Source organism: Geospiza fortis, unplaced genomic scaffold, assembly GCF_000277835.1.
Source record: "Geospiza fortis unplaced genomic scaffold, GeoFor_1.0 scaffold54, whole genome shotgun sequence".
Lineage (NCBI taxonomy): Eukaryota > Metazoa > Chordata > Aves > Passeriformes > Thraupidae > Geospiza > Geospiza fortis.
Window position 1 is genome coordinate 16,593,675 of NW_005054301.1, and position 24,982 is coordinate 16,618,656.

At 39.6% G+C, this 24,982-nt stretch overlaps 1 protein-coding gene across 1 annotated transcript in view; it reads right to left on the minus strand.

Moving 5' to 3' along the window:
* Nucleotides 1-5,189: 5,189 nt before the first annotated feature.
* Nucleotides 5,190-24,982, minus strand: part of DCAF5 (DDB1 and CUL4 associated factor 5) — a 57,309-nt gene continuing 37,516 nt past the window's right edge. Inside the window, exons 6-8 of the mRNA XM_031065668.1 lie at nt 22,814-22,880; nt 13,315-13,442; nt 5,190-7,250 (exon numbers count right to left, since the gene is read on the minus strand). Coding sequence (XP_030921528.1) covers nt 5,442-7,250; nt 13,315-13,442; nt 22,814-22,880 — 2,004 coding nt within the window. The 3' untranslated portion in view covers nt 5,190-5,441. The remainder of the gene's footprint in view (nt 7,251-13,314; nt 13,443-22,813; nt 22,881-24,982) is intronic.

The following is a 24,982-nucleotide window of genomic DNA, read 5'->3' on the forward strand; positions in this document are numbered from 1 at the left end:
TGCTGTTTCCTTCTCTGACACACAGCCACATTTTAAAGAGTTCAAAATGTATCTCATGAGTACTTAACCTCAAATGCTGAACTAAAGCCAAAGCTCTTTGAAAATACGCATTAGGCTTTCCTTGAAGCAACTTTTGTTTCAGCCTTTGTTCTGGAAGCAGGACACTGACACGTAGGACCTTCCCAAAGATCATGTGTTTGACCGTTTAGGAATGGCCTGAAGGTGAGCCCTGGAGGTACCTAGGAGCTGTTAATGCTGCTAATAAGAAGCTGTGGTTTGTGAAGTAAAATACAATCCTGGGACTACATTACACCTGGAAACCTGCAACTCCTGTAGCATCCAATCACAGAAGTGCTAGACACAGCCAGAGGCATTGTCCGGCTGCGATGGACCCGCTCCCCCTCCAGAAGTTCCAATACAGACATTTTTTGTGCGCTTATGGGAGCATTTTTACTCATCTGCACCACATAGCTCCAAGCAGCCGGAGTGCAAACAGCAGCTTTAGCAAAGGCACAACTTTGATCAGCTCTGGAAGCTGCAACAGTGCCAACCTACATCTGCAAAGCAATGCCAGAGCTGCCAATGAGACCATGCAGGACTGGAACTTAATGGGAAAATATCTCTGAGACAGAAAAGCTGAGCTTGCCAGCCATATCCCAGAACAAATAGCTCACTGACTCGGCCAGTCAACTCAGGAGGTAGGTATTATGTGTCTACAACAAGATAATATTTTAAAAAATCAAACCCACACCACCCACTTTGGTAAGGACCATTCTCCCACATTCAAGGCAATGGTAAACACAGAGCTGTGTCAGCATCTCCACCTGCTCTCTGGAACAGAGATCACACAAGGTGGAGAAGGGAGAAAAGGTCCTCCAGCATTTTCTCACCAAACCGTAAACCAGCAGGGCTCTGCTCCAGGTGTTTGTGTGTTGGAACTCAGGAACTGTGGAAAGAACTGTTTCTATTTCCTTTTCCCTTTGCATTTCAGACAAAAGAGGAACAAACCCCATCTTGAATAATGCAGTAGGCTGATGCTTTGGATGCTCAAGTGGAAGGTAGGAAGCCCAAGTTCAAGTCCTTGACTTCAGTCAGGTGAAGTAGAAACCTAAAATTCAAATTATTTCCTCTGATCACAGAACACACTGACATCCGGGATTTCTTTGTGTTTGATCTGCACAACCACTGAAGAAAACTTGGAGCCTCCTATAACCAGTGAAATGTTGGTTTGGGTTTTTTACTGAGGGGGGTGGTGGTGGTGGTGGGGTATTTTTTTTCCTTTTTTCCCCCCTAGAGAATCGCCATTTTCTCAGATGTTTGAAACAGTTCTTGCTCATAAGAGTAGAGCATTAGCTGGGTTAATTAGTGCATCCTGACACAGCTGCAGGAGTGTGCTGATGTGTTTTATAAATTATGTATGTGCTAGGATTTGTTTATTGAAGAAGTCCTGAAGAACCATGTGCATGCACACATAGAAATTCAGCTGTTGCAGCTATTTGCATTTCTGTGGTACTCTCAAGGTCCTGCAGCACAGCCCTGAGCTTCCCAGTCTGACAAAGACACACAGATAATCTGAGTGGCTGAAAATGAGAGAAAGCATCAGGTGTACAGGGTACCTCTGCCAGTACCAGTGTCTGCAAAAAGATGAAAACTCACTAATACAGAACATTTTAACTCAATGGGGCAAAACCAACAATCTGGTCTTGCTCTCTTCCACAAACAGCAAAATGAATTAACTGCAAATGAAAGCAGCCCAAGACTTCAGTAATATCAGGCCACATCAGCTTGTGATGGCCACAGTGAGCAAGAGACCTCTATGTGCTCACGAGGATGTGACAATGCAGGCAAGTACAAGACTTCAGAAGAGGACCTAACCACATTTATCTGCTAAATATGTTTGAGGAATAGTAATTTCCCAGCTAGCAAGTGACATAGGTTATAAGCAGAGATTAGGATTGGGTTTCAGTCACTTATTCTATTATGGAACTAAGCAGGAAAAAATCCACTGCAAATTTTGGAGGAAAGGTTCTGAAATAAGTTGTCCTTCCCATTTATTACTCCAGCTGAAACAGGCTGGATTTCAGAATTTCCTGCAAGCAACTGGTAAAAAACTCTGCTCTTGCCTTCTCAAGGCAGCTGTGTCTTTCTGCTCATGCTTAGTCTGTGAGAGCTGCTTCTAAACAGCAAAGTGTCATCTCCATTGAGCCACTCACCTTGGAGAAGACTCACCAGCTTTGGTAAAATGTTCACTGCAGAGCTGGAAAAACCTCAGATGAACTTTGGTCAATAGGTCTCATATCCTCCTGCATCTCTACAAGCAGCTAATACCCCAAGCCAGACAAGCCTCATGCTTGCTCTTCAGAGGAAGAGTCAGCTTTAAACATAGAAAGCTGAAATAAGCAAATACAGTCTGTGATCTTGTAGAAATATAAGAAAGACCTTGGTTTAAAAACCAGTATTTCTCTGTTCTGGGGAGATGTAAGGGAGGGTTTTTCTTCCCCACTGATAAGGTTCTCTGGACATGAACTGTACAAGGTGGCCTTGCAAATTTCCTGCCATAACAAGCTGCATGGTAAGCAAATAGTGACTAACAGGGTAGTTCAATATTTACACAACCTTTTTGGTTTTAAATACATGGCAGATTATTAGTGAAGGCAAAATCTCTTCTGATAAATTAGTAAGAAATTCCTCTCAACAGTTTACTCTTTCACCAGAAGTAGGGAGTGACAATTCCAAGTACACAGCAAAACTCAGATGGAAACTGTGGGCACACAGCAGGATGAGCACCCCAGTGTGGGGGTGGAGAGCAAATACACAGGATCAACGAGAAAGTGAAGCAACCTGCACAGAGCACCTCTTCTCAGTGCTGGCTCCATGGAAGGGACATGCTGCTGCCTCCTGGCTTGTTTTTTCAGGGCTCTTTACCACATAATGGAGCTGCCTAATGCTGATAATGTTTATTTATGTGAGGAGGTGAATGCACTGCTTCAGAAGCTGCAGATCTTGTGTGCACTAAAATTTCCTGTGAACAAAAGGCAAAGATTGCAGCTTGCCTTCCTCCTCCTGCCTGACAGAAACTAGAAATAACAAGAATGCAGACAGCATGGGAGGTTGTCTATGAGGAAACCACTGCAATCTTTTAAGCCCAGAGCCTGTACAGGAGCAGGGAGGTTGGATTAGATGACCTCCAGTGCTCTCTTCCAACCTTACCCATTCTGTGATTCTGGAACACCAAATCTGGGAGCTTTTATTCTGCTTTTAAACACAAACAAAAGAAACAGAAAGTGAGACCACCAGGCATTTGAGAGAACACCAGGAAAAGATGACCATGTCAAAGAAGAGTAGAGATCCTCCTTCACTAGAAGTGAGGGATGAGAAAATTTTTCAAATTTCAAAATAAAGGACTTTTAAAACATAATAAAGTTTTGACTTGGCAACCCCAAGACCTTGGCTAAACCCCAGAATTTGCAGTAAGATGTTTGCACAACTAAGGAAAACACTCTTATAGTGATCTTGATTGCAGAGATATACAATATAGTAAGTACAAAACATTTTTTTTAATAAGGTCACAATGTATCAGAGGTTGCTCTTATTGCCACTTTTGCCTGTGTTTGCAAACATCCCTCTGCCTTTCTCACCTAGAAAAGCAGACCCAGTGTGGGCAGACAGCCTGTGACAGACTACTTACAATAGTTGTAAGACAATGTTTCAGGTCATGTCCTTCACTCTCCCTCCCACACATATCCCTCACAGCATCCCTTCTGAAGCGCTCCTTCACTTTCATCATGTTTTAACAGGGCTTTTTCCTACTTTCCTAAGGTACCTAGGACAGTTATGGATATGAAATTATTATTCTGAGGCCACTGCTCTACAGCAACATACTGCTACTGTATTGAAAGCGAACATTTCCAATTCCTTAAATAAACTAACCCTTCCTCAGCACTGAGCTTGAAAGCCTTTGAAAGTGACTAGGGTCCAAAGAAGCTGCTTCTTCTGTTGCACATAGATGTAGTTTTTGTATCCTGTATAAATGGGTTTGTTTTCCCTTCACACAGTGACTCCTCTTACCTTGTTGCTAGGGAAGCAAGAGTAATTCCACCAATTCCAGCATGCCAGAATTGAGATGACTCACCAGATACTCCATTCAACAGTGCCCTGGCAAGAAACTTCTCTGTCCACCAGAGAGTACTCCAGTTCTTGGCAGCAAGAGCTGTTCTCTTGTTCAAGTTCTGATTGCCAGACTTGAAGATCCAGGCTCCCCACATGTGGGGATGGTTCTCTGAAGCTCTCCCTTATATGCAGAACTCTGCTGAATACATCTACCCATATCCAGTGTCAAATATTAGCAGCACAGTGGTGGAAAATCAACCCTGATCTGCAACCCCAACCTTTTTTGGGCAGCAAAAACTGCTAAAAAAGCATTTTTCAGACTTTACCAAATGTTGCTGTGAACATGAATCAGTTACATTATCCATACTTCAGCTATATTCTGTTTGGCTTACTGCTTCCCAAAAGTAAGAACATGGTGGAAGGGTGGGAAGAACCAAGATATATTCCAAGACCCAGAACCATATTCTTAATAATAATAATAATGATGATGATGAAGAAGAAGAATGTCTTTGTGTTAAGATCACAGAAAGGCATGTTTTGATGCCTGATTTTTAAAAGCCCTTGGTTAGAATGAGGTCTACAGCATATCTGCCTCTTGCCAACAGTCATACTTCTACATAGTGATGACACTGTGTTATTCAGCTCTTTTCTTTTAAAAAGCCCACAAAATTGAATGTCACCATGGGAACAGTCTAAAGTTGATTTTAGAAAGAGGATCGTTTCCTATAGCTTTTCTATTGGCATAAAAAAAAATGTCACTGAACTGTATCAGAAGTAAGTGCTTTATGAAGTATCATCTCTGAAGATACCATCCAGTTCTGAAAATATCCTCCCTAATGGTTGCATTTCTTTACTTTCTGAAGCAGAATAAAAGGCCCAGAAACACTTCTCCCTGTTTTCCTCAGCAAGAAACACACCCTAATTGTGTGATCTACCAGCAATGTGATCTAATTCCACCATTCTTCAGCCTGCAATATGTAGTGTCAGTATGGAAAACTTCCTCTTCAGAAGAACAATTAGACTTTAAAGGAGTCATCCTGGTTGGCTGGCTGAACAAATGACACATGTTCACACAAGAATTATTCAGTCAACCATCTTAATAAGGATTTACTTTAAACAGAACCTTGTATGGGTACACTAGACTCAGTCTCATTAAGGAGCAAGTTGGATTTTTATACAGCATGAACCACTGGCAATCTAAAACAGACCCACTGAAGAATGGAATGGAGAATCAAACGCAATCTTTCAGACCCAAGCTCTATGTGCCTTTAATACTTTCTTTTTCCTTTTCTTTCTGAGAGAGTGCACACTATGACAGACATTTGCATTTATCATGTTTTTAACTTCTTTTCTAAGGATGAACTCTCTGAATCTGCATCTTCCAACTCCGCTCTGTGTCTTTTCAGTCCTCCAAGAGATTGAGTGCTCTCACTGCCCACAGGATGCAGGTCAGCAGTATCCTCTCTTGTGCTCACATTGTAGCTGTTGGAGTCCATTTCAGACAGGCAGCAGTCTCTGTGCAAGGTCACACCCACCTGTACAAGGTTGCCATTATCAGCATTTGAGTGCACCTGTAGTCCTTGAGTCACGGACTCCTGCTCTCCAAAACTCTGTCCGTTGTTGAAGCATGAAGGGTGAAGATGCAAGTGGCCATTATTATTGTGGTTAACGCAGGAGGGGTCCAAGCTCCTCTCCTCACTGCCATCAGTCTGGTTCCTGGAGCAGTGACCTGACATGCTACAGATGGCAACAGGGGAGAATGGAGGGACCAGTGAGTGATGGCTTGGTGCTGGTTGACAGTTCTGACTATTTTTCTGTTCCACAAGTCCTGTGGTCTGAATACAAGGTTCTTCGGAACAGCTATTTAGCCCTTTGCAGTTAGCTTTACCATTGAGCTTTTTAGTCTCAAAAGAATGCTCTACACCTCCACTGCTTGTGTCTTCCGATGTGTTTTCATGACCCTCCATCCACCGCTGATTGTCACATTCATGAGCTTGACCATTACTAGAATTTTCTATCCCACCACATTCTTTTAAATTTTCTCTCTTGTGGTTTTCAGCAGAAAGAGCTGAGGAACCCTGAGGAACTACTGAACTTGACTTCCTAGCATCTTCCTTAGTTAGCGAGCATGTTGCACTGTGCCTTCCACTGGTTCCTGGTTTCCCTTCATCACTTTCTCCATCTCCTCTGGAGGATTCACCATCTTTACTAGCTGAATATGATATGTAAGAATAATGGAGCCATTTGTAAGCTTTGTAAATCTTTCTCTCCACTGATTCACTGTCTGAACAAGGGGACGTCCTTTCTTTAAGAACTTCTTTGTTGGCTGAATTCCTTTCTGGGGAAGAAGCTGGAGAGGAAGAAAGATCATCTACTTTGATCTGAGGGTAATCATATATGTCCTCACCTATGTAAGGGGTTACACTCTCCGTGTTAGTGCTAGTCCTTTCCTCCTTTTGCACCTTCTGTCGGCGCCTCAGTGCATTGCGCTGCCTCATCAATGTGCGCCTTTCGTTCAGCTCCTCTTCATCTTCTGTACTGCTGCTGCTGGAGCTGCTGGATTCGTTCTCCTCAGGACTCGGAGATGGTGGCCGTGGGAAAAGGTCTGTATCTAGTTCTGCCTCACAGGTATTGTCATCAGAGTCAGACTCATTGGAAAGGGCCAGGAGACGTTTGTCCTGATACTTTCTCAGTGCAGAGAGCCTCTGCTGACGGGAAGCCATGTCTTCCCTGGCTGAGGGGGATGCAGTTGATCTTAAGGCCCTTAAGTTATAGGCAGTTTCTTCAGACTCTTCAGCCACGTGCGGTGGGGAGTGATGCAAAGAGGTGGAGGACTCGGACTCGCTGTAAGCAGAGCGTTCACTCACTCCTGCATGGAGCTGCAGGATTGTGCTCTCGCTGAGGTCGCTGTCTGAATCAGAACTCCAGCCCTCAATCTCCCGGCGCACCAGAGAGTCAAAGAAGGCCATCATCCGTGGATCTTCCTGGACCGATTGGTTGGCATAATCGTGGGACAAACCACTACCACTGTTCAACACGAGACTGATGTACTCTTCATGAGTGTAGAGGCAACGCGAGTCATCCTCAATTCTACCATCCAGGTCCCCTGTGCAGTCAGGCTGCTTGTAAGGACTCCAGATCTGTAACAGAAAATAAAAAAACCCAAACATATATCTTTGAATTCATAAACTACTATAAGCATTTGAAATGGAACAGTAGCTCAAATACCCAGAGTAGCTGCAGGTTGCAGATTGTTTTTACCAATTTTTATTCCTCTGTACCATACTAACAAGTATTACAGAGCTGTGGGATTTTTTCTTCCCCTTCACAAATGTGTTTTTTCTGCATTTACTTCACCCATACAGAATATAAAAGCTCTCACACTGCAAATTATCCATCATTTTGGTAATTCATTGTGTGATAATTTCTCCCAAATTGCAGGGCTCTATTTTTATGTAAGAAGGAATGCTTACTCACTAGCAGTAAGAATAGTTTGTTGCCTACAATACAGTCTTAGCACTAATGAAGGCACTTGTTTCCCAGGAAACTAGAGTTGCTGGTGCTAGTGGTGTAGAGTAACATTTCATCCAGCTACGTAGTCCATCCCACCTGATCACCAGGCAGGGAGTTGAATGCATGGAGGTGAAAAGTAGAGCTGCACTACTCCCTTCAGGAAACTGTTGCAAAGAAAAGAAATCTTCCAACATCCTCTGAAGACACAGCAGCAATTTTAATAGGTGAAGTTGAAGAGTTTTACTGAAAGCTACTTTTGAAGTGTACTGATTTCACCAACAGCAACAGTTGTGACTATGCTGTCCATCTATCCTTCAGTCAATTTTCCTGATATGGAGAGGAAAGTGGGGGAAAAAAAGCTCCAAAAGAAATTCCACCCATATCCCTAAGAAACTGGTAATCCATAGCAAACATAACAGCTGGATGTCCTCACCCTTCTCAGATTTACTCACAGATTTGAGGGCAATGTGATTATGACATTCTGTGGACAACTACCATCACTTTGGATCAATGGTTAATGGAATGAACAATGCCTTACTGTAAGCAGAGCCAGTATGTATCTTATCTACAACAATGCCTTAATGTTCTGCTTATAAAAGACCTGATCTCAGCCATGCTTTGGTTTTATCATGCTAACAAGCTCAGCGGAAAAAATTCTGTGCCAGCTCTCTATACCAGGTTGGACTTTTGGGATGGTCTTTAGAAAAAAAAAATCTAACAAGTTTCCTAACAGCAATTAATTAAGTTTTGTTCCAAACAGACAAAACTGCTAACAAAAAGTGTTTGCATGTATAAATGACATAATCAGCACTCGTCTTACAGATGTCTAATTAACACATGCAACGTAACCTGATACTACCATGACAAGCAACATAAGAAAAGCCCACAAGAATGCCAATTACTCTGTGTTCACTCTGTGTACAAAAAAAAAAACTTACACCTTTAATAATTGAAGCAAAATGAAATAAATTACCTTGCAACTACTTGTGCAGAACAGCCGGATTTAAGATGAACAAGTATACTTTATTCTGGAAATCTCCCAAATTTGAAAGCTTTTACTTTGCATTCTCTGTAATTTATGGTTAACAGAGCTTCCACATATGATCTGGCTAGATACATAAAGGAAACACTATTCAAAAATTAAAATGCTGCAGATATGCTTTCTTCTGCAGACAATCATCAAGCTGCCTTTCAGAGCAAAGGGAAAGGAACTTTATATAGTGTTACATCAGGCTGTTTCTAGGAAGATCTTGACATCAAGGTGTATTTGTTATTGGTACTTAATTGCTTTTTTGTTATTTGCAATACTTCACCAAATTCTCTCCCAGTGCAGTTCTTTAATATGACACTTGAAACAAGAATGAAGACAGTTCTTTGTTGCTTGGTTTCATCACTGCACTTACCAGACACATAGCCCAAAGGACAAGCATTATGTTTGGATGAAGATAACAAAACCCAATCCAAGCCTACTATATACAGAATTTCAGCAACCAAACTTAAACTTTTTGAACTATTAGAGAGAACAGAAAGAATCACTCTTCATCCTCAATTTCCCAGGCTCCACTTCCTAAAGACAACATAGGAAAGAGCTTTATCTCAATGAATCTATGAAAGAGATTGTTGATTTGTGGATACATCACATTTTTAATAGAAAAATAGAACTCTACTTGCTTAGACAGGCAGGCTGGCTTGCCCCTTCCTCAAATAATCTTAGCAGCATTAGACTGATCACTAGGTTTTAGAAAGGCTTTTTTATTTTTTTTAAGCAAGAGAATTAGAAAATGCTTAGATCTGGTATGAACCAATGTAAGTGGAGGACAGGTAGTCTGCTCTGAAGTCCCTCTGAGAAAGGTCTGTTTGTAATGAAATTAATCTAAAAAGATATGTAAAGAGTGCACAGAGATATTCTACATCTTTGGTAGCACTACCAAATCTTTCTGCTCTCACTGCAAGCATCAGCAAAAACAGACCAGTATAAAATATAGAAAAACCAGCTACAAAGAGTCCACAGTGAGGCTTTTCCCTTCCAAGAGAGATTTGCTCACAGAGAAGTAAGTAATAAAGAGAAGTCAAGGGAATTGAGGATGAATACCTTGTTTGTATGGGATCAGTTGTCTCTGGAGAATGATACCCCTGCATTTTAGATATTTTGTTATGAGGGAGTGTGAAGGCCTGCCAGAGTCACAGAAAGAAATCAGACTAAGAATCTATCCTTGGCAGAACGGGGAAGTCTTTAAACTGCTATCAACTGATCCAGTGCTCTCTGTGGCATCTGAAATGGGCTTCTTTGTAAATGGAATGCCTTTGCCTTTTTCTCATCCTCTGGCTGATGCCATGTCGAGGAATAATGTGATCAAACTGGAGAAAATAAGTTGGCAAATCAATCCACTAAAGCAACAATATATAAAGAAGTTCTTTCTCTGCCAGAAGATTAAGGAGATGAATATTACTCACTGATGACCCGAGTACAGATATAAAAATAGGAACAATAACAGAAAATGGGAATATAAAACTGCTTCTCTACTTCAGTAGATATCTGCTGACAGCATCTTTGAATTACTTGTATTCCAGGGTGGCAAACCCCCAAATTTTAAAACAAAAAAGTAGTTATGCCTGTAGCGTGAGAATAATTAAAACCACTTATATTAGATTATCTGATTAGGCAGAGGCAGATAGTCACAATGACATTAATCTGTCACTATAGCAACGAGTGCAAATAGACTTTGTTATCTCCGACACATTTATGATTTTTAAACAAATGGGACCCACAACAGTTGGGCTCTGTTACACAATATTCAATTTTCAATACAAATCAGATTTTTTTTCCTGAAAATTGTTATGTATTTAATATATTTTTATGTTCCTGGAACTGTCTCCTAACTGCATAATTCTCCATGGCCCTCCTCTAAGCCCAACACATCAGGGGGAATGCTACATTTATTTCTTCTGCAATGCAATCTGTTTTCCTGCTAGCACATCCCAACGTCTTGTACACTTAACTGAGGGGAAAGTGGTATTTTTCTGTTTAATATTGCTTTAGCCCTTTTGGTGAGCTTGATGCAAATGATTATTTTGCAGCTGCACTTTTTCACACAATTTTACTGAAGTTCAGTGAATGAAGGGCAATGAACAATTCATCTGTGTGGATGTGTCCACCACACACTGGCTGGAGTCGAGCCTCCGAATGCCTTCTGTTAATGAGACTGTTGGATCTTATTTTTGGTCCTAGCAGAAATCAAACCCTAAACCAACAAATTACTGAATTGTATTCTTGAGGGTGCTTTACAACAAAATAAAACTAAAGCAAAAAACCATAACCACAAACATCAAAATCATTCTTGTGAATACTACTCTTCTCTGTGGGGCTAGGCCTGAGATGAATTTGTATCTCATTTGCAATCAGCATTAAAATAGCAAATGTGTTGATAGAAGCTCATGTAATTATTGAATAGCTTGATGGCACTGCTATCAGCTCCTCCCTTCTTGAAGTACTAAATTTAGGCCAGCTACTCTAAAAATTAAGAGCTCAGACAAACAACTACTTGCATCCACATTTTTAACACATCACCACGTCTCTACAATGGTTTCTACAATTGCAACCAACCACAGTGAAGTTATCGTCTGTGATTTAATTCCAGAAAGGGTTTAGAAGGTACTTGAGGGATAATAAAAAGAGGGGCACTTTTAAAGCAAGTGATTAAAACAAATAAACAAAAAATAATAAGAAAACATAAAAAATTTAACTATAATTTTTATTTATGGTTCCTTCTCCTGTCATCTCAATTTCTCCGAGCAAGCACACCAAGCACTTATATATAGGGGAAAGACAGCCGTGCAAAGGAAAGACTTGTGTTCTCAGCAGTTTTTAATGCAATAAATGGCCCTTCAGAGTGGCTGGTGCTGTTTTTCCTGTCTTGCCCTTCTGCTAGTGGCAGTTACTAGTCTCCAACCTATCCATAGAAGTAGCTGGAATGAAGAAGAAACCACCTTTGTACAGTCACCTGCAAACTGCTGTGCACTGCAGCAGTACCTTTAGTGAGTGAAGACTCTAAGTACCTTTAGGGCACTGAAACAACCTGAGCCCCAAACAAGGCGCATTACAAGCTGAGACAAAAGGACACACAACAAAAGGGTAAGAAGTTCTGGCTGGCCAATAAACTTAATACATTAAACACCTTTCCCTTAATTTGTTTCTAGCTTGAAATGTCTGGGGAATTCAGTTCCTTCAAAGCAGCTGCACAAGTTCCACTGCAAGCACAGTGACACCACAGGAGTTCTCTTCTAAGGAAGTGCTCAAGCAGAGGTGTCTTTGAAAGAGTTACACAACCTGTGACTGCAGCCTTAATCAAACTAACCTTTTAATCACTAGGCAAAAAAAATGCCCTGCCAAAACCCTAGCAGAAGTACACAAAAGCAACACAGGGGATGTTTATACCGATGCTAATCCAAAAGTCTAAGCACACTCATGCAGGAAGGATTCATAGGGTGAAGGGTCAGCAGATCTAGAATTCAAAAGGGAAAACTCAGGTTGCATGAATCAAGTTCCTAAACCAAAAAAAAAAAAAAAAAAAAGCCTCCGGCAAAACTGTTGTTAAACAGTGGCAGTTTGACTGCTTGGAAATTGAAAAATCACTGAGCTGCTAAGACTGTTCAATGCACTTTTGTTCGAAGCCTGTATTTAATACATTTGTGATCAAACCTGTCAGGCAGCCAGCAGAGATGAAGAGAAAAGAACTGCAGTACCAGGGGAAGACAGAAGAGAAGGAAAGCTGAACTGAAAGTCAGAACCCAAATGCTGACAATAGCTGTGATGCAAGCAATGCAGCAGGGCACCGAGCCATGGTCCCAGGATTTTGGGTCAGTTCTGGTCCATAACTTGTACATCACTAAAACACTCCTTTGCAGAACAAGTTCATGCTATCAGCTTGTACCTGACAAAAGCATTTAAAGTGTTCTAACAACATTATTTATAGCCACATGCAGGTAAGACTTTAATGAAGTTATTCAACAAATAGTTGGGATCAACAGCAGTTCTTTTTATCCTACTTCAAAATTAAATGGTTGTGGTTTTTTCTACACTGTTGGTAGATCTAAATTATAGCAAAATATCTATGGCAGCAGAATGCAAATCACATTATTGTGGCATAATCCTTTGCCTTCCCAACCCTCAAATAACAAAACTGGTTTTGCCTTGCTCCCACAATATTGACTGTCTTTCCTTAAGGAAAGAAAATTTCAGAACCTAACAAAGTTTCTTATCTCTTTCAGTTCCACAGAAAAAGGTCAAAAACTTCCTAAAAATACTGTACATTGTTAAAGGATTCAGAAAGGTGTTGTGCAAGATATTAAGAGTTCTTCCTCTGGAAGTCACAGAAAAGGTATGTTGAATTGATTCAATGCACAAATACGTACAAAGATATAGAAGGTCTTCCAAGGCATTGTTCAGCCAGGTCAGTCTGGGCTAAGGTTCATCTCTTTGGAGATACTTTTATTAAATTTTAGACCAGAGTATCAGAAGTTGTAGGAGATCACATTAGAAGTGTAACCAAACTCAGCCGAGCAAACGAGACAAAACATTTTATAAAACAATAAGAGAAGACAGAGTGGGTGTGGACCAGAATGATGCTGAGCAAAACAAAGCATTTTTCCCTGAAAGATTAAAAGAACACATTTTCTGGTAACTGATCTTACCTTGATAATCTTTTCAACACCAGAAGAACAAATCATGTAGGTGTGAGGATTAAACCTCACTTGGTTTACAATTGACCGATGACCTTTCAATACCATGAAAGCACCGTTGACAACCCTGCCAATGCCACCTAGGGGAAAACAAGCACATGTGGACATGAGTAATTAAATCTTCATATTACTTTCAGCCATAGTCATTTAAAGTCTTATTATATTTGACAATGCGTTTCAGCTTTATTTTGCAGTATTTTAAGGCCTGTGTTGGCTGCAGAATTCCAATTTTATGAGCAATGCCCCTGTGAGGAGCTGCAAGTTTCATGAAAAGCATCCTTCCTGCAAATTAGGACTTAGAGGCTTGCTTTGATTCATTTAAACAAACAATGAAGGTTTTTGACCTAATATGACAAATATGCAAATGAGAACAACACACATAATGAAATCACCAGTGAAACCCAAGGCATGGCACAGACAGTTTGTAAATCTAAAGCAGAGGCAAATAAAAAGGTTGGCTTTTAACAGCAATACTATTTTTCAAATTTATTTTTTAAATCAGCAATTTATTACTGTCACAGTTGACTCTAGTCTGATGAATAGGAAGGACCTGAAATAACACATCTGAGCAGTGGGTTATATCATTCTTTGTCACAAGGCAGTGAATTAGCCAAAGTGGAATGCTTTTGTGCTAGTGGTAAAACTCAAAACAGAAGCCAATTAACTTTTCTGCTTGGTCATTGACTCTTACTAGGTCTATATACCAAAGCAAGAAACAGTCACACAGGTTTTTTTTAATATTCATTGACCCACACAATTAAAACTACAAATTTGCTAGACAGCACAGCTGTGTATTTGAATAAACAAGTGTCCATCAACATGCTATGACTTAACATTTTCAGTGAAAGAAAACAAAACTTTTAAATGCTGGGAAGTAAAAACTGACAATCACTTGAGATGAAAATCAACTTGCTATTCAAACTTAATATGTTTTAAGTACACCTTACAGAAAATTAAAATAATTTCACTAGCTTCTATGTTACTCACAGTCATCTTTACACTAAACAATCTTTATATTCCTCTTGTTGAAAATGTTTGCTATCTTCCTTTGACCCCAACAGGAGCTATTTCAGCTGAAACAGTTGCTGGTTTCAGCCCTGTGATGAACAACTTGTGATCTAAAACAGAGTCAGTGTTCTCCTGTAATTCACGCTACTTAAACAAAAACTTGCTTTACCACTGAAGAGTAGCAAAATAGAAGGTTCAAGGAAAGAAAAATGAAAAAGAAAAAACCATTCTCGTAACACCTTCCATTTGTTAGGTTACACAAATGATGAAAACAACTGCAGGTAATGACCTTGTGTACAGCCCCTCTCCTCTTAGAAAGGTTCTATCCCTTTCACTCACTATAACTGCACTCTGAAGAGCTGATTGATGTGTAACATGGAGAACAAACCATGAGAAGGATCTAGAAAAGAGGCGACATCGAAGTCCTAAAAATCCAGAGACAGATGCCTGCCTTTGGACACTTCCATCCCAACCCATTCTATGATTCTATGGTTTTATAATTCTATGAAAGAACTCCAAAGCTTTCTGATTTAATATTGAAGTTCCTTGAACTCCTTTTAAGCAGCTATCAGTAAATTCAGAGAAAGCATAGTAATAGAACATACTTCCCTCCTCTTAAAATGAAGGTGAACTTCCCCACAAGGCTCCTTAAAAAACCTGTCCAGTTACATGAAATTGCCCTAGGAGAGGTACAAATCTTAGCAGTGAGCTTTTACCAATGTTATAAATCAGAAAGTATTGACTCCAGCAATACTCTGATAATCTTTGTGTCAAATACAATAGACTGTCCCAGAACCTCATTTTTGGGCAATCCCTTGCTTGATGCAATTTTAGTCTACCAACTCCTTTGCATTTAAGTGACACCTTTAAGTAAGCTCTTAATGCAAAGTGTTCTACATCCTTATCTTGAAAGCAGCCCCTCTATTTTATAGTAGCCCACCACAGCTATCATAATATTAATGAGGTAGTTTTGCTTGAGAGGCATTCACCAAAACCACTACAATTACTTTAGCATCTGCATGGCAGAAACCGCCTGTGTCCAGACTTGTCTGGAATCCCCCATGTCTTTCAGCAGAGGCTTAGCTGCAGCCATACAACCTTTAGCCTTCTCAGAGTGTGAGTTAAGTTTACTCATCTCTGCTAGCAAAAAAAAAAAAAAAAAAAAAAGTGCATCTGTATATTAAGTGGAGGCTAGCCATAAACTGCTCTAATTCCTGAGGATATCTTCATTTTTTCCATGTAATGAATTCCATTTCCTTTTGCTGTCTCCCCATGAAATGGTATTTTTATTTGTATTGTTTCATCAGAATTGACTTCTGCTATCCTAAAACCACTCAAATTTTTCTTTTGAGGTTCGGGGTTTTTTTAGTGGACGAGGGTGTTATTTTTTTGCTTTTAAATTTAGTAGCATGCATGAGCTCTGCAACTCTTTAAACATGGCAGCTTTTATATTCTTAGCTAGCTCCAACATGTACAGGGAGTGTTCATAGAGAAGTCATTAGCTTACATATCTGTTATTAATAATATATTAAAAAGTAAATCCTAAAGTCTTCAGAGGCTGACTATGCCAGTTTTAGAAGGTTTATAATTTTGTAACCTCTAAGTACAGGAGGGAAGAGATGGATATGTTCTAGCTGATTTTGCAATACTACCCAAAAATTGCCATGCTTTAAGACAGCCCTGAGCAGTGGTTTAGTGTTCTAGCTGTGCTGGTCAATGGGGTTTTTTTGGTCTGCTTTTATTTGATACTCAAAGTGAAATGTCAAGAAAATCACTCTTAATTTATACCCTCCAAATAAGTGTTCCAAAGAAGAGCAATAGAAAATCTCAAAAAGTCCTTTAAATAATATCCTACTATGATATCTGATCAGCTTAAAGACATAACTTATTAAAGGCTAAATCTAATGTGCACATTTTAAAACAGATTTCCTGTACATGTTTGACAGAATACCTTTGCAAAACAAGGCCTCTCTACAGGCTCCTGTACAGAGGAAGGAATAATACAATGTTTTGAAGTAGTTGAGGTCTTCTAAGTTGCCAAAGTGATTTCTTCTTGGTTTGCTTTATAAATTTATGTTTTAAATGTTAGGCTAATGAACTACTTCTTAATTATGTGGTTTTGTAAATACTGATGTGAATGATTTGACATTTGACATATTGCAAACATGCTGAATGGTACATCCCAATAAGTTTTAAAAACTCTAGTAAACTGTAACAAAGGAGAGTGACAGAATTAAACATCAAGCTGACTTCCTCTGCATGAGTTCTACAACAAGAAGCAATGTTTAGAAAAAGCCAGAATAAATTATTTGAAGGCTAAAGAAAAAGTGAAAATGATAGATTACTGAGAAAAGTGTTCTAGTGCAGAAATCCTGTAGGAATGTAGAACAGTCTCCAAATTAATGGGGCCTGCATTGTTCCAAACATTAAAAAAACCTGTCAAAATGCCAGAGAACTTGTTGGGATAAGGAACTATCCTCCACTGGCTCTGTAACAGAGAAGTTAAATGACCTCACTCAGAAGCCTTTTCTATCTAGGACACTGGAAAAGAAATCCCACTGTTTGTTCATATAAGGTAGAAAGACATTCCACAGACTAAAGCATAACTTCATACAAGCCTTGTGAATTACTCAAAGTGCTGAAAACTCCTGAGAAGAACCAGATATTTGCAGCTGCTACCAGTGTGCCATAGCATACCATTCCACTGCAGTACTTGGCACTACAGTAGTAGCTCATTTAAAGTTAATTTAGTTTTCATTAGTAATCCAGGGTACATTTAGACATGGGCCACTACTTTGCATTTGAATCCTATGAGATCATGGTGTGTTAACAAAGAGAGATACCATAGTTTGGAAAGCAAATGCACAGCACAATACAAGCAAATATGCATATCATATAGGGCCTCTGCCTTCAGTGCAGCAGATTATGTTCAGGTGCCTTAAAAGCCTCTCTGGTCACTCACACACCTGTATTTGTTTCATACAATGGATGCAGGTAGATGGCTTTGCTCCTCAGAGGCCCATCTGCAGAGAAGCTAGATTTAACACAAGCACTTTCTCCCTGAGAGCACAGGGTCCTGCAGCATCCCTTCTTCTGGGGTCAGGAATTGACTCCAGCTCTGGCAGCAGCCAGACTTACTGAAGGTTTCTCAGCAGCACAAGCAAAGCTGACTTTGGTCCCATCAAATATGGGGTGAGAACAGGAAGGGGTGGCCAAGATCCTTTCTCCTCCTAGCATGGTAAAAGGAGACATTGAAGTACCAAGTGTCCCCTCATAAGAAAGCAGCTTCAATTCCATTTGCAGACTGCTTCCTTTGACACCTGTAAATATCCCCTCCAGCTTCCAGGTGAGGTGAAAGGATCAGCATGGCCTTGCAGAGCCTAAGTGAAAGCACAGGGAGCAGTCAGCTGATAGCAGCCTCTGCCCCAATGTGCTCTTCCAGGCAATCAACTCCTTTGCCTGGCCTATGCCTAGAACCAGCCCCACAGCGGTCTTGTATCTCTGTGGAGGTTCCAAAAGCCAAAGAGAAAGTAATATTTAAACATGTAAAGACTATGCATAAAATTGTAGTGGTAGTGGCTATTTTTGGATGATATTTTCTCCCTTCTTTTGTTGCTTCTAAATATCTGCCATACACCTTATCTATCCCAACCCTCCCACTATTGTTATCACCAGTATAGCTAAACAACAATATGAAAGCTAAGACAAAATTACTATAGAAATAAACTTTAGCACACCTTCCCATTCTGGTTCCCCCTCCTGGTCTGAGAGACACTGCTTTTTTGCTGTACTTAATGGCATAGGTTGCAACAGGTTTCACAATGTTATTGGAACCATGCAAATTACCACCAACATCTATGCTTTCTGAGTGTAACAGATATAAAGTAAGTGAAATCACCTCACAACCAATAGCTGTCTGCTGGGGGGGTTTTGTTTGCTTTTTTGTGGTTGGGTTTGGCAGGTTTTTTTTGTGAACTGCTTAGCTGTGCATTTCTTTTGCACTGGTGGCTGCAAACATTTTCAATAAAAGAAGAGAAAGGAGCTTTGGTACAATTAGATGGCCAGTTGCTAGGGTCTAGAGCTTCTCCAGCCACTCCCAGTGTTATCTTCAGCTTTCTATTCCTGAATTAGACATTCAACATACTAAGCTGATGAGAGAACACTCCTGGATGCTGAATCTTCTTTCACTTGTCTACAGCGCTACAAAGCACCCAGCCCTGCCTTGTTTTCTGATAGATGCCACTTGGCCAGTACATTCCACAGGCCCGTGGTATTATTACAATCCAAATGCCACAGAAACCAGTCCTAATTCCCCTGAATAGAAAACCTTTTCTACAATCACCCAGCACTTACTTGCTGTGTTAATCTAACAACTGTTCCATAGCACCATTTGGTCAACACTGACTGACCTGAAGAAAGAGAAACTACAGTCCTAAATGTAAAACAGTTTATATCCCAAGACCACACCTCAGAAAAATATTTTTTTTAAAAAACATAAACCTTCTAGAGCGTGCTCCCCACTGGGTCACTTGGTTGGCTTCCCCCTACCCCAACCAAGTGGTATGCATATGCACTCATATATAAAATCTCAAAAATAGCTAAAGACATTAAGAAACCCTTAATATTTTTTATTAATCTTCATTTATCAGCCCAGAACTTTGGCAATTTAAACTACAAGCTGTTTCCAATGAGATAGCCCTGTTCAAGTATTCTGAAAAGAGCTGTCCCTGCATTCTTCAAGCCTGAAGAAGTGCCAGCATTTACAAAGACCAAGGAGGAGGAAAAAAAGGAAGAAAAATTGCCTCAGTTCTGCTGGAAATTTGTGCAATTAGTTTAGTAACTGGACCACAATGACCAGCCCTTTCTTGCTTGCAGTTACAGTCAAAGGCAAAATTAAAAAGAAGTTTTGAAATTCAGTTTGCTGTTCTGATTTAGTAAAGTTTTGCAGAACCAGGTGACAGCTTGCTTACATGAACTGAAGGATCTCCAGCTGTCTTCTCAATCACAAATAATACCATATCCCTCATAGCAGCTTTGAGCAATATTCCAAAAGCAAAGTTGCGTAGATGATTTAGAGTAGTGAGCGAGGAATGTAAATTCCATTTTGAAAACTTTTAGTCTACTAAACCCTGTGTTACTCCACAAGAAATGTCAGGTTCTGTCTTGAACAGGGATTCTTTACCAGCTAAAAGGCCATGTTTAGGTTTAATAATGTCTTAAGTGCTCGTATGTTAATAGGTTTGCTGGACAAGTCATGTAGGACTGATGTCTCTTCTCACTTCCAGCTTGCATTGGAGTCAAGTAAAGGCTGTGGAAACTGAGGACTGCTTTTCTTCTGCCAAACTTAATATATTAACTTTGCTAGAAACTGCCTCTGAAAAAAACTGTGCTCCTTCCACAGATTACTTTAAAGAAGAAACTGGCTAACAAATTCATGAAACATTTGGCAATTACTTCTAAAGCACAGTGGAAAACTGGATAGTACTTGGATGGAGATGAAAGTGGAAAAATGAGCAAACTATTCCATCTATAAGAAACCACAAAAGGTGGTAAAAAAGCAACCAACCTTCTGGCATAGGAAATCCTGGCCTATTCAGAGTAATCTAAGACTACAGAGGGAGACAGTCAGTAAAACTCTTCAACAGAGTGGCTTCCTAAGCAATTTAGGAAATACCTTTTTTCACATACCCCCCCTGCCCCAAAGGGGGCAAAAATCCTGCCTAATTATTGGACCAAACAAAACTGCTTGCAGATTCCATCTGATTATGGGAATGATTTAAAGCAACCTACTGGAAGAACACTTCTAAACTATGACTATCTGAAAAAAAAAAAAAACAGCAGAATTTGTTCTATTCTCCTGGCAAAACACCAGTACAGGCAACCACATTTCTCCAACTTCAAATATGTTTGTAACTGACTGGTATGTTCCTTTACACCTTTCTTCATCTTTTGTTTACTAATGTTGCTAACCACTGGATAATCAGTACTTGGTGTACCTAAAATACACCAATCTCAGAAAAAATAATCTCAGAACTGTTGTTAAGGATGCAGCTGTTTAAAAAGATAAAAGCTTGAAAAAAACTTCCCTATTTTCAAATAACTGATACAATTTAAAGGAGTTGTATCATAAATATTTATAGCAACACAATGTCTGAGTTCAACCGGAAGGCAGAAATCAGAGAGATATTTTTATTTAAAATACCAACCAACAGTACAGGACATTACATCATCCTGTCTAGTTTGCACACTATTTTAAGTCAAAGACCACATTCCACTCTCTCAGATCACAAACCCAAAGGCACTCTTATTTTAGCTAGAACATAAGAACAAGGAGTTTTCCACTGAAGCAAAAGTTTTCCAAAGTCCCCACATCCCTATGGCAAGACTATTTCTCCAAGAAGGAAGCACAGCAACATCTCTCTCTGGCAATTATTCTGAACAGCAGGATAAGATTCAAGAAAGGGCATTTCATCACATTCAAAAGGGGCATAACCCTTCAAGAAGAGCTGAATGAAGAAAAGCTTCAATAAGCCTATCACAGGTGATCTGGATGCCCAATTAGTTATTTGCCACAGAAGCAGACCTCTGGGTCTAACAAAACCAAGCTTGTGAGTTTTGCTAAAATATTTGAAAACGAGAACTGCTCAAGTTACAAGACATTAAGACATACACATTCCTACTCCTGGATCTTCTGATTCGTTAGGCAACCACTGAGGGCAATGGATATTAAGTAATTAATTTTGTAACTGAAATGTTGCAAGTGTACTGACACCCTTCCTGAAGTTACAAGAACCAGAGACAAGAAACCTGACCAAAACAGATATAACATTGTTGTGTGGTAAATCACAAATTAAATTGTAAATTTATTTGATCAGAATGTATCACCTATTTGTAAAGAGCAACTATTTTTGCAAGCATGTATCTTTTTTACAGAGGGGCATCCTTAACAACTACTGTGAAACAGATTATTTTACTTTATAATTATTTTGCTTACAGGCGCAACAAGTACTAGCTATCATCTTTGTGCAAAAGCCCCTGATAAAAAGTTTGTCACATGCAGATGTCTGGGAAAAAAGTTTTCAAGAGCACCACAGCCATATAAACAGAAAATCTCAAATGCAGATTTTAGAAAGGAAGTCAGGCCAGTATGGTGATACATGCAGAAAATGTAATTCTACAGTCCACACAATAAAACTGACAAATAAATAACTAATGTTAAAACAAAGATTACATACATTAAAAAAGGCAAAAAATCCATAAGTAGTAGTAAATCAGTGTCAAATGTACAAGAAAATCACACAAATACATAGAAAAGCAGGGCAATAGCTCTATAAACTCTATGCCAACATAGAAGGCCAAGCTAATGGTATTTAGCAGGACCATCTTCAGGGCTTGTGGACTGCAACATGAAATGTTGGTTAACTAAGCAAAAACTCCAAAATTAGAATGACGTTTTCCTCAAAACCCTGCCATTAACCGAAGGCCATTCATCCTCTCAGCTGTGGATTATACAGGTATTATTAACAACCTTTGAAAATGAAACAAAATATTTTCATCTTACCTCTAACATAGCTTGTAATTTTCTCTCACTATTGCTAAAGAGTCTGAGACCACAGGATAGCCATCAATTGTACTTATATCACTGAAATGTACAGTTTAAAGAGCCAAAGCCACTGAAAATGAAAACACTAGTACAGTTTTGAAAGTCTTGACTCTTTCAATTAAAATTTAACACCCTTCTAGAAGTGCAGTGATCTGTTTCAACAGAAGAGAGATGCTGATGTTGCATGGCTTAGAATGTCATATTGCCAGACCCTACACCTCAGCAGACCACATGAAATGAGACGCTGACCAACAGTGGCATTCACAATGGGATTGTTACACTGCCCCCACACTGCTACTCTCCTTTAACATCCGTCTCCTGTACTTCCATACAGAACTGTGCTGCTGCTGTTTGCTTACCATGTCTGACCCAGCATGGGAATGGGTCAGAATTTAGTCAAAAGTGGTCCTTTCCACCAGCTGATAGTGCTCCTCCACTCAGAAAGTAAAAAAGCATAATTCCTCCGCACTGGAAATTATTGGGAATATTTTGGTATAATGGGAATGAGAGGGGAAAAGAGGTCAATGCACTGGAGCTGTAAGGAGCACCTGGTGAACCCAGCACCATTTTATGCTGCAAGCTTTATTATGGGAGGAATAATCATTACATGAGAAGGGAAAAAAATAGAAAATCATTATGAGAAAACATTCGAATGGCATTGACCACTGTTATCCAGACATTGGATCAGGCATTTGTAAACTCTCCCTATCCAGCTTTCCTCAGAGTTGCTCTAGATTCACAGTGTGAGAACAGCAATTATTTTGAAATACCAGTTTAGTATTTGTCAGGCACCTGCCCCCCAACTCTTCCTTCCCCATCTAAAATGACATCAACACTTACCAGCTTCTGGATCTGGAGGAATCCTCCACATATACAAATTGAAGTCATCAGAGCCCGAAAGGATGTACTGTTAAGAATAAAAATAAAAGCAGTTTACAACAAAGTATCACCTGAATGATGCTATTTTACAACTGATCTACTTCCTCCAAACCAAAAATGAGAAAAAATAATAATTTGCATTATTCTTTGCACCTCATTGATCAGTTTACATTTAAATGGGGATGAAGTACCAGCACAAAAATGTTGCCTGCATAAATGGACCAAAATTGAAAAGCATACTTCATATATCTAATATCTCCTGCCCAAAATGTATGTTTCCTAAATAAGGCTATGAATTTTGGTTGGCTTTAATATAAGCATGTCTATGTCTAGATCACACTCTCTATTTTTCAACCTGCAACTCTGCTCTTTTTTTGATGTTGAAGCCTTTCATAGTTTTTCTCATGTCCTGAACTACCAAGGAAAACTCCATCAAACACCTACCTGAGAAGAGAGTTGCCATGTCCATTACACATGAGCATGTCCATTACTGTCCATTAAGCCAGACATGTCTACCAAGACCATCAAAACTCAGTCACTGAGAATAATCTTGAACACCAAACAAAAAACAAAGCTAAACATTCACTGTCAGCAAGTCTCAAGTGGTTTAAAGCCATGGCCCTCCGCCCCATTTATCACACTATTTAAATTTTTCCTGGTCATAGGTACTCTGAAGAGATGGAAGGCTGCCCTTTTTCAGCAGTACACAAATGATTAACAATGTCTTTATTGTGCAGAACTTCAGGCAATATGCAATTTAAAGGAGCTTAATATACTACAAGCAGGCACTGGAATGACAGGTGACATTTGACGTGGCAAAAAGTTTACGCCTCTTGGCTCCGAGAGGCCACAAACTCTGCCTTGCCTCCAAATACTTATTCTCCCATAAATGAGAGGGAGTACAGTTTATTTCTCTGCCAAATTAGAGATTAAATGACCATGGAGCCAATGGCAGATTCCAATTCCAGTTATACTGGTGTAGACAGTATAAATAAATCTCTGTTTCTCCACTAATGTTAGATTGCAGTTTAATCAATACAGCCAAGAAGCTGGGGTTTTCATTTTGTTATTAGGTAAGGGGAAAGGAAGAAAAATAAAGAAATGGACCCAGTTTGTCCCTTTTCTAACCTTTGATGAGAGACAAATTCTGTTTTGCTTGGCTCAAATATAACTGGTTTCTGCCTTTCATTTGCCAGGGAAACATAAAATCACCAGGCAAAGTAACACCAAGCAGTGAGGAGACAAGTTCTGGAATAATACAGGACTCAGAAGCAAATAAATACAAAATACACCCTTATCACAGAAAAAATGGCTATCAATTTGCACATATTCTGTTTGCAATGCTAATTACATTAGTGCATTGTTTGGATGTTTCCTATCACAAAAATGCAATAACGAACCACTAAAATCCCTTCTCTGGTTTCCTGCTATCATAATCCAACCATTCTTTTTCCCCTCATCTTTAAGAATGCAGGATGTGAGTAAGCACTTATGAATGCAATTCTGCTTGTTTTCTGACAGGTAAGAAGCACTGATCAAACAAAAGCTCCTTTAAAAGCTTGTGCACACTAGTGCAGAATCACTCAAACCCATACTTTCCAAGCCAGAAAGTTATTTCTACAAGCCAACACGTTCAATCACTTAGGCAATTTACCTTCCAAGCTGACCTGACGGTGCCAGGAATATGTGCTTCCCCTTTCATTTGACCGCTCATAAAATGTTAGCCCACAGCAGGCTGAGCTGCTGCGCCAAAACTCCGTGGATTAGGGCTTATATAGGAAACATCACAGCAATTAGAAAGAAAGCACTTCTAATATGTTTTGTTAAAGAAATGCTACATGGAAAAAAAGTCTCATTTGTATAGAATTGTTGCCAATTGCTACTATTTATTACCAAATTGTGTTGTTGAAGCAGCAACTAGTTTGCCAAGGACACATGACTAAAAACAGACTCGTAATTAAAACACCTAGAAAACTCAGTATCTTGAATTTATGACCATATTTTTTCTTCTTTCCCCACATATCATAAACTAACAATGACAGGGCCCCAAAGTGACAGATTTCAGATATCCTACATGAGGTACACAGGACAGAAAAAACATGTTATGTACATGCCAGGAATAGAGTGTCT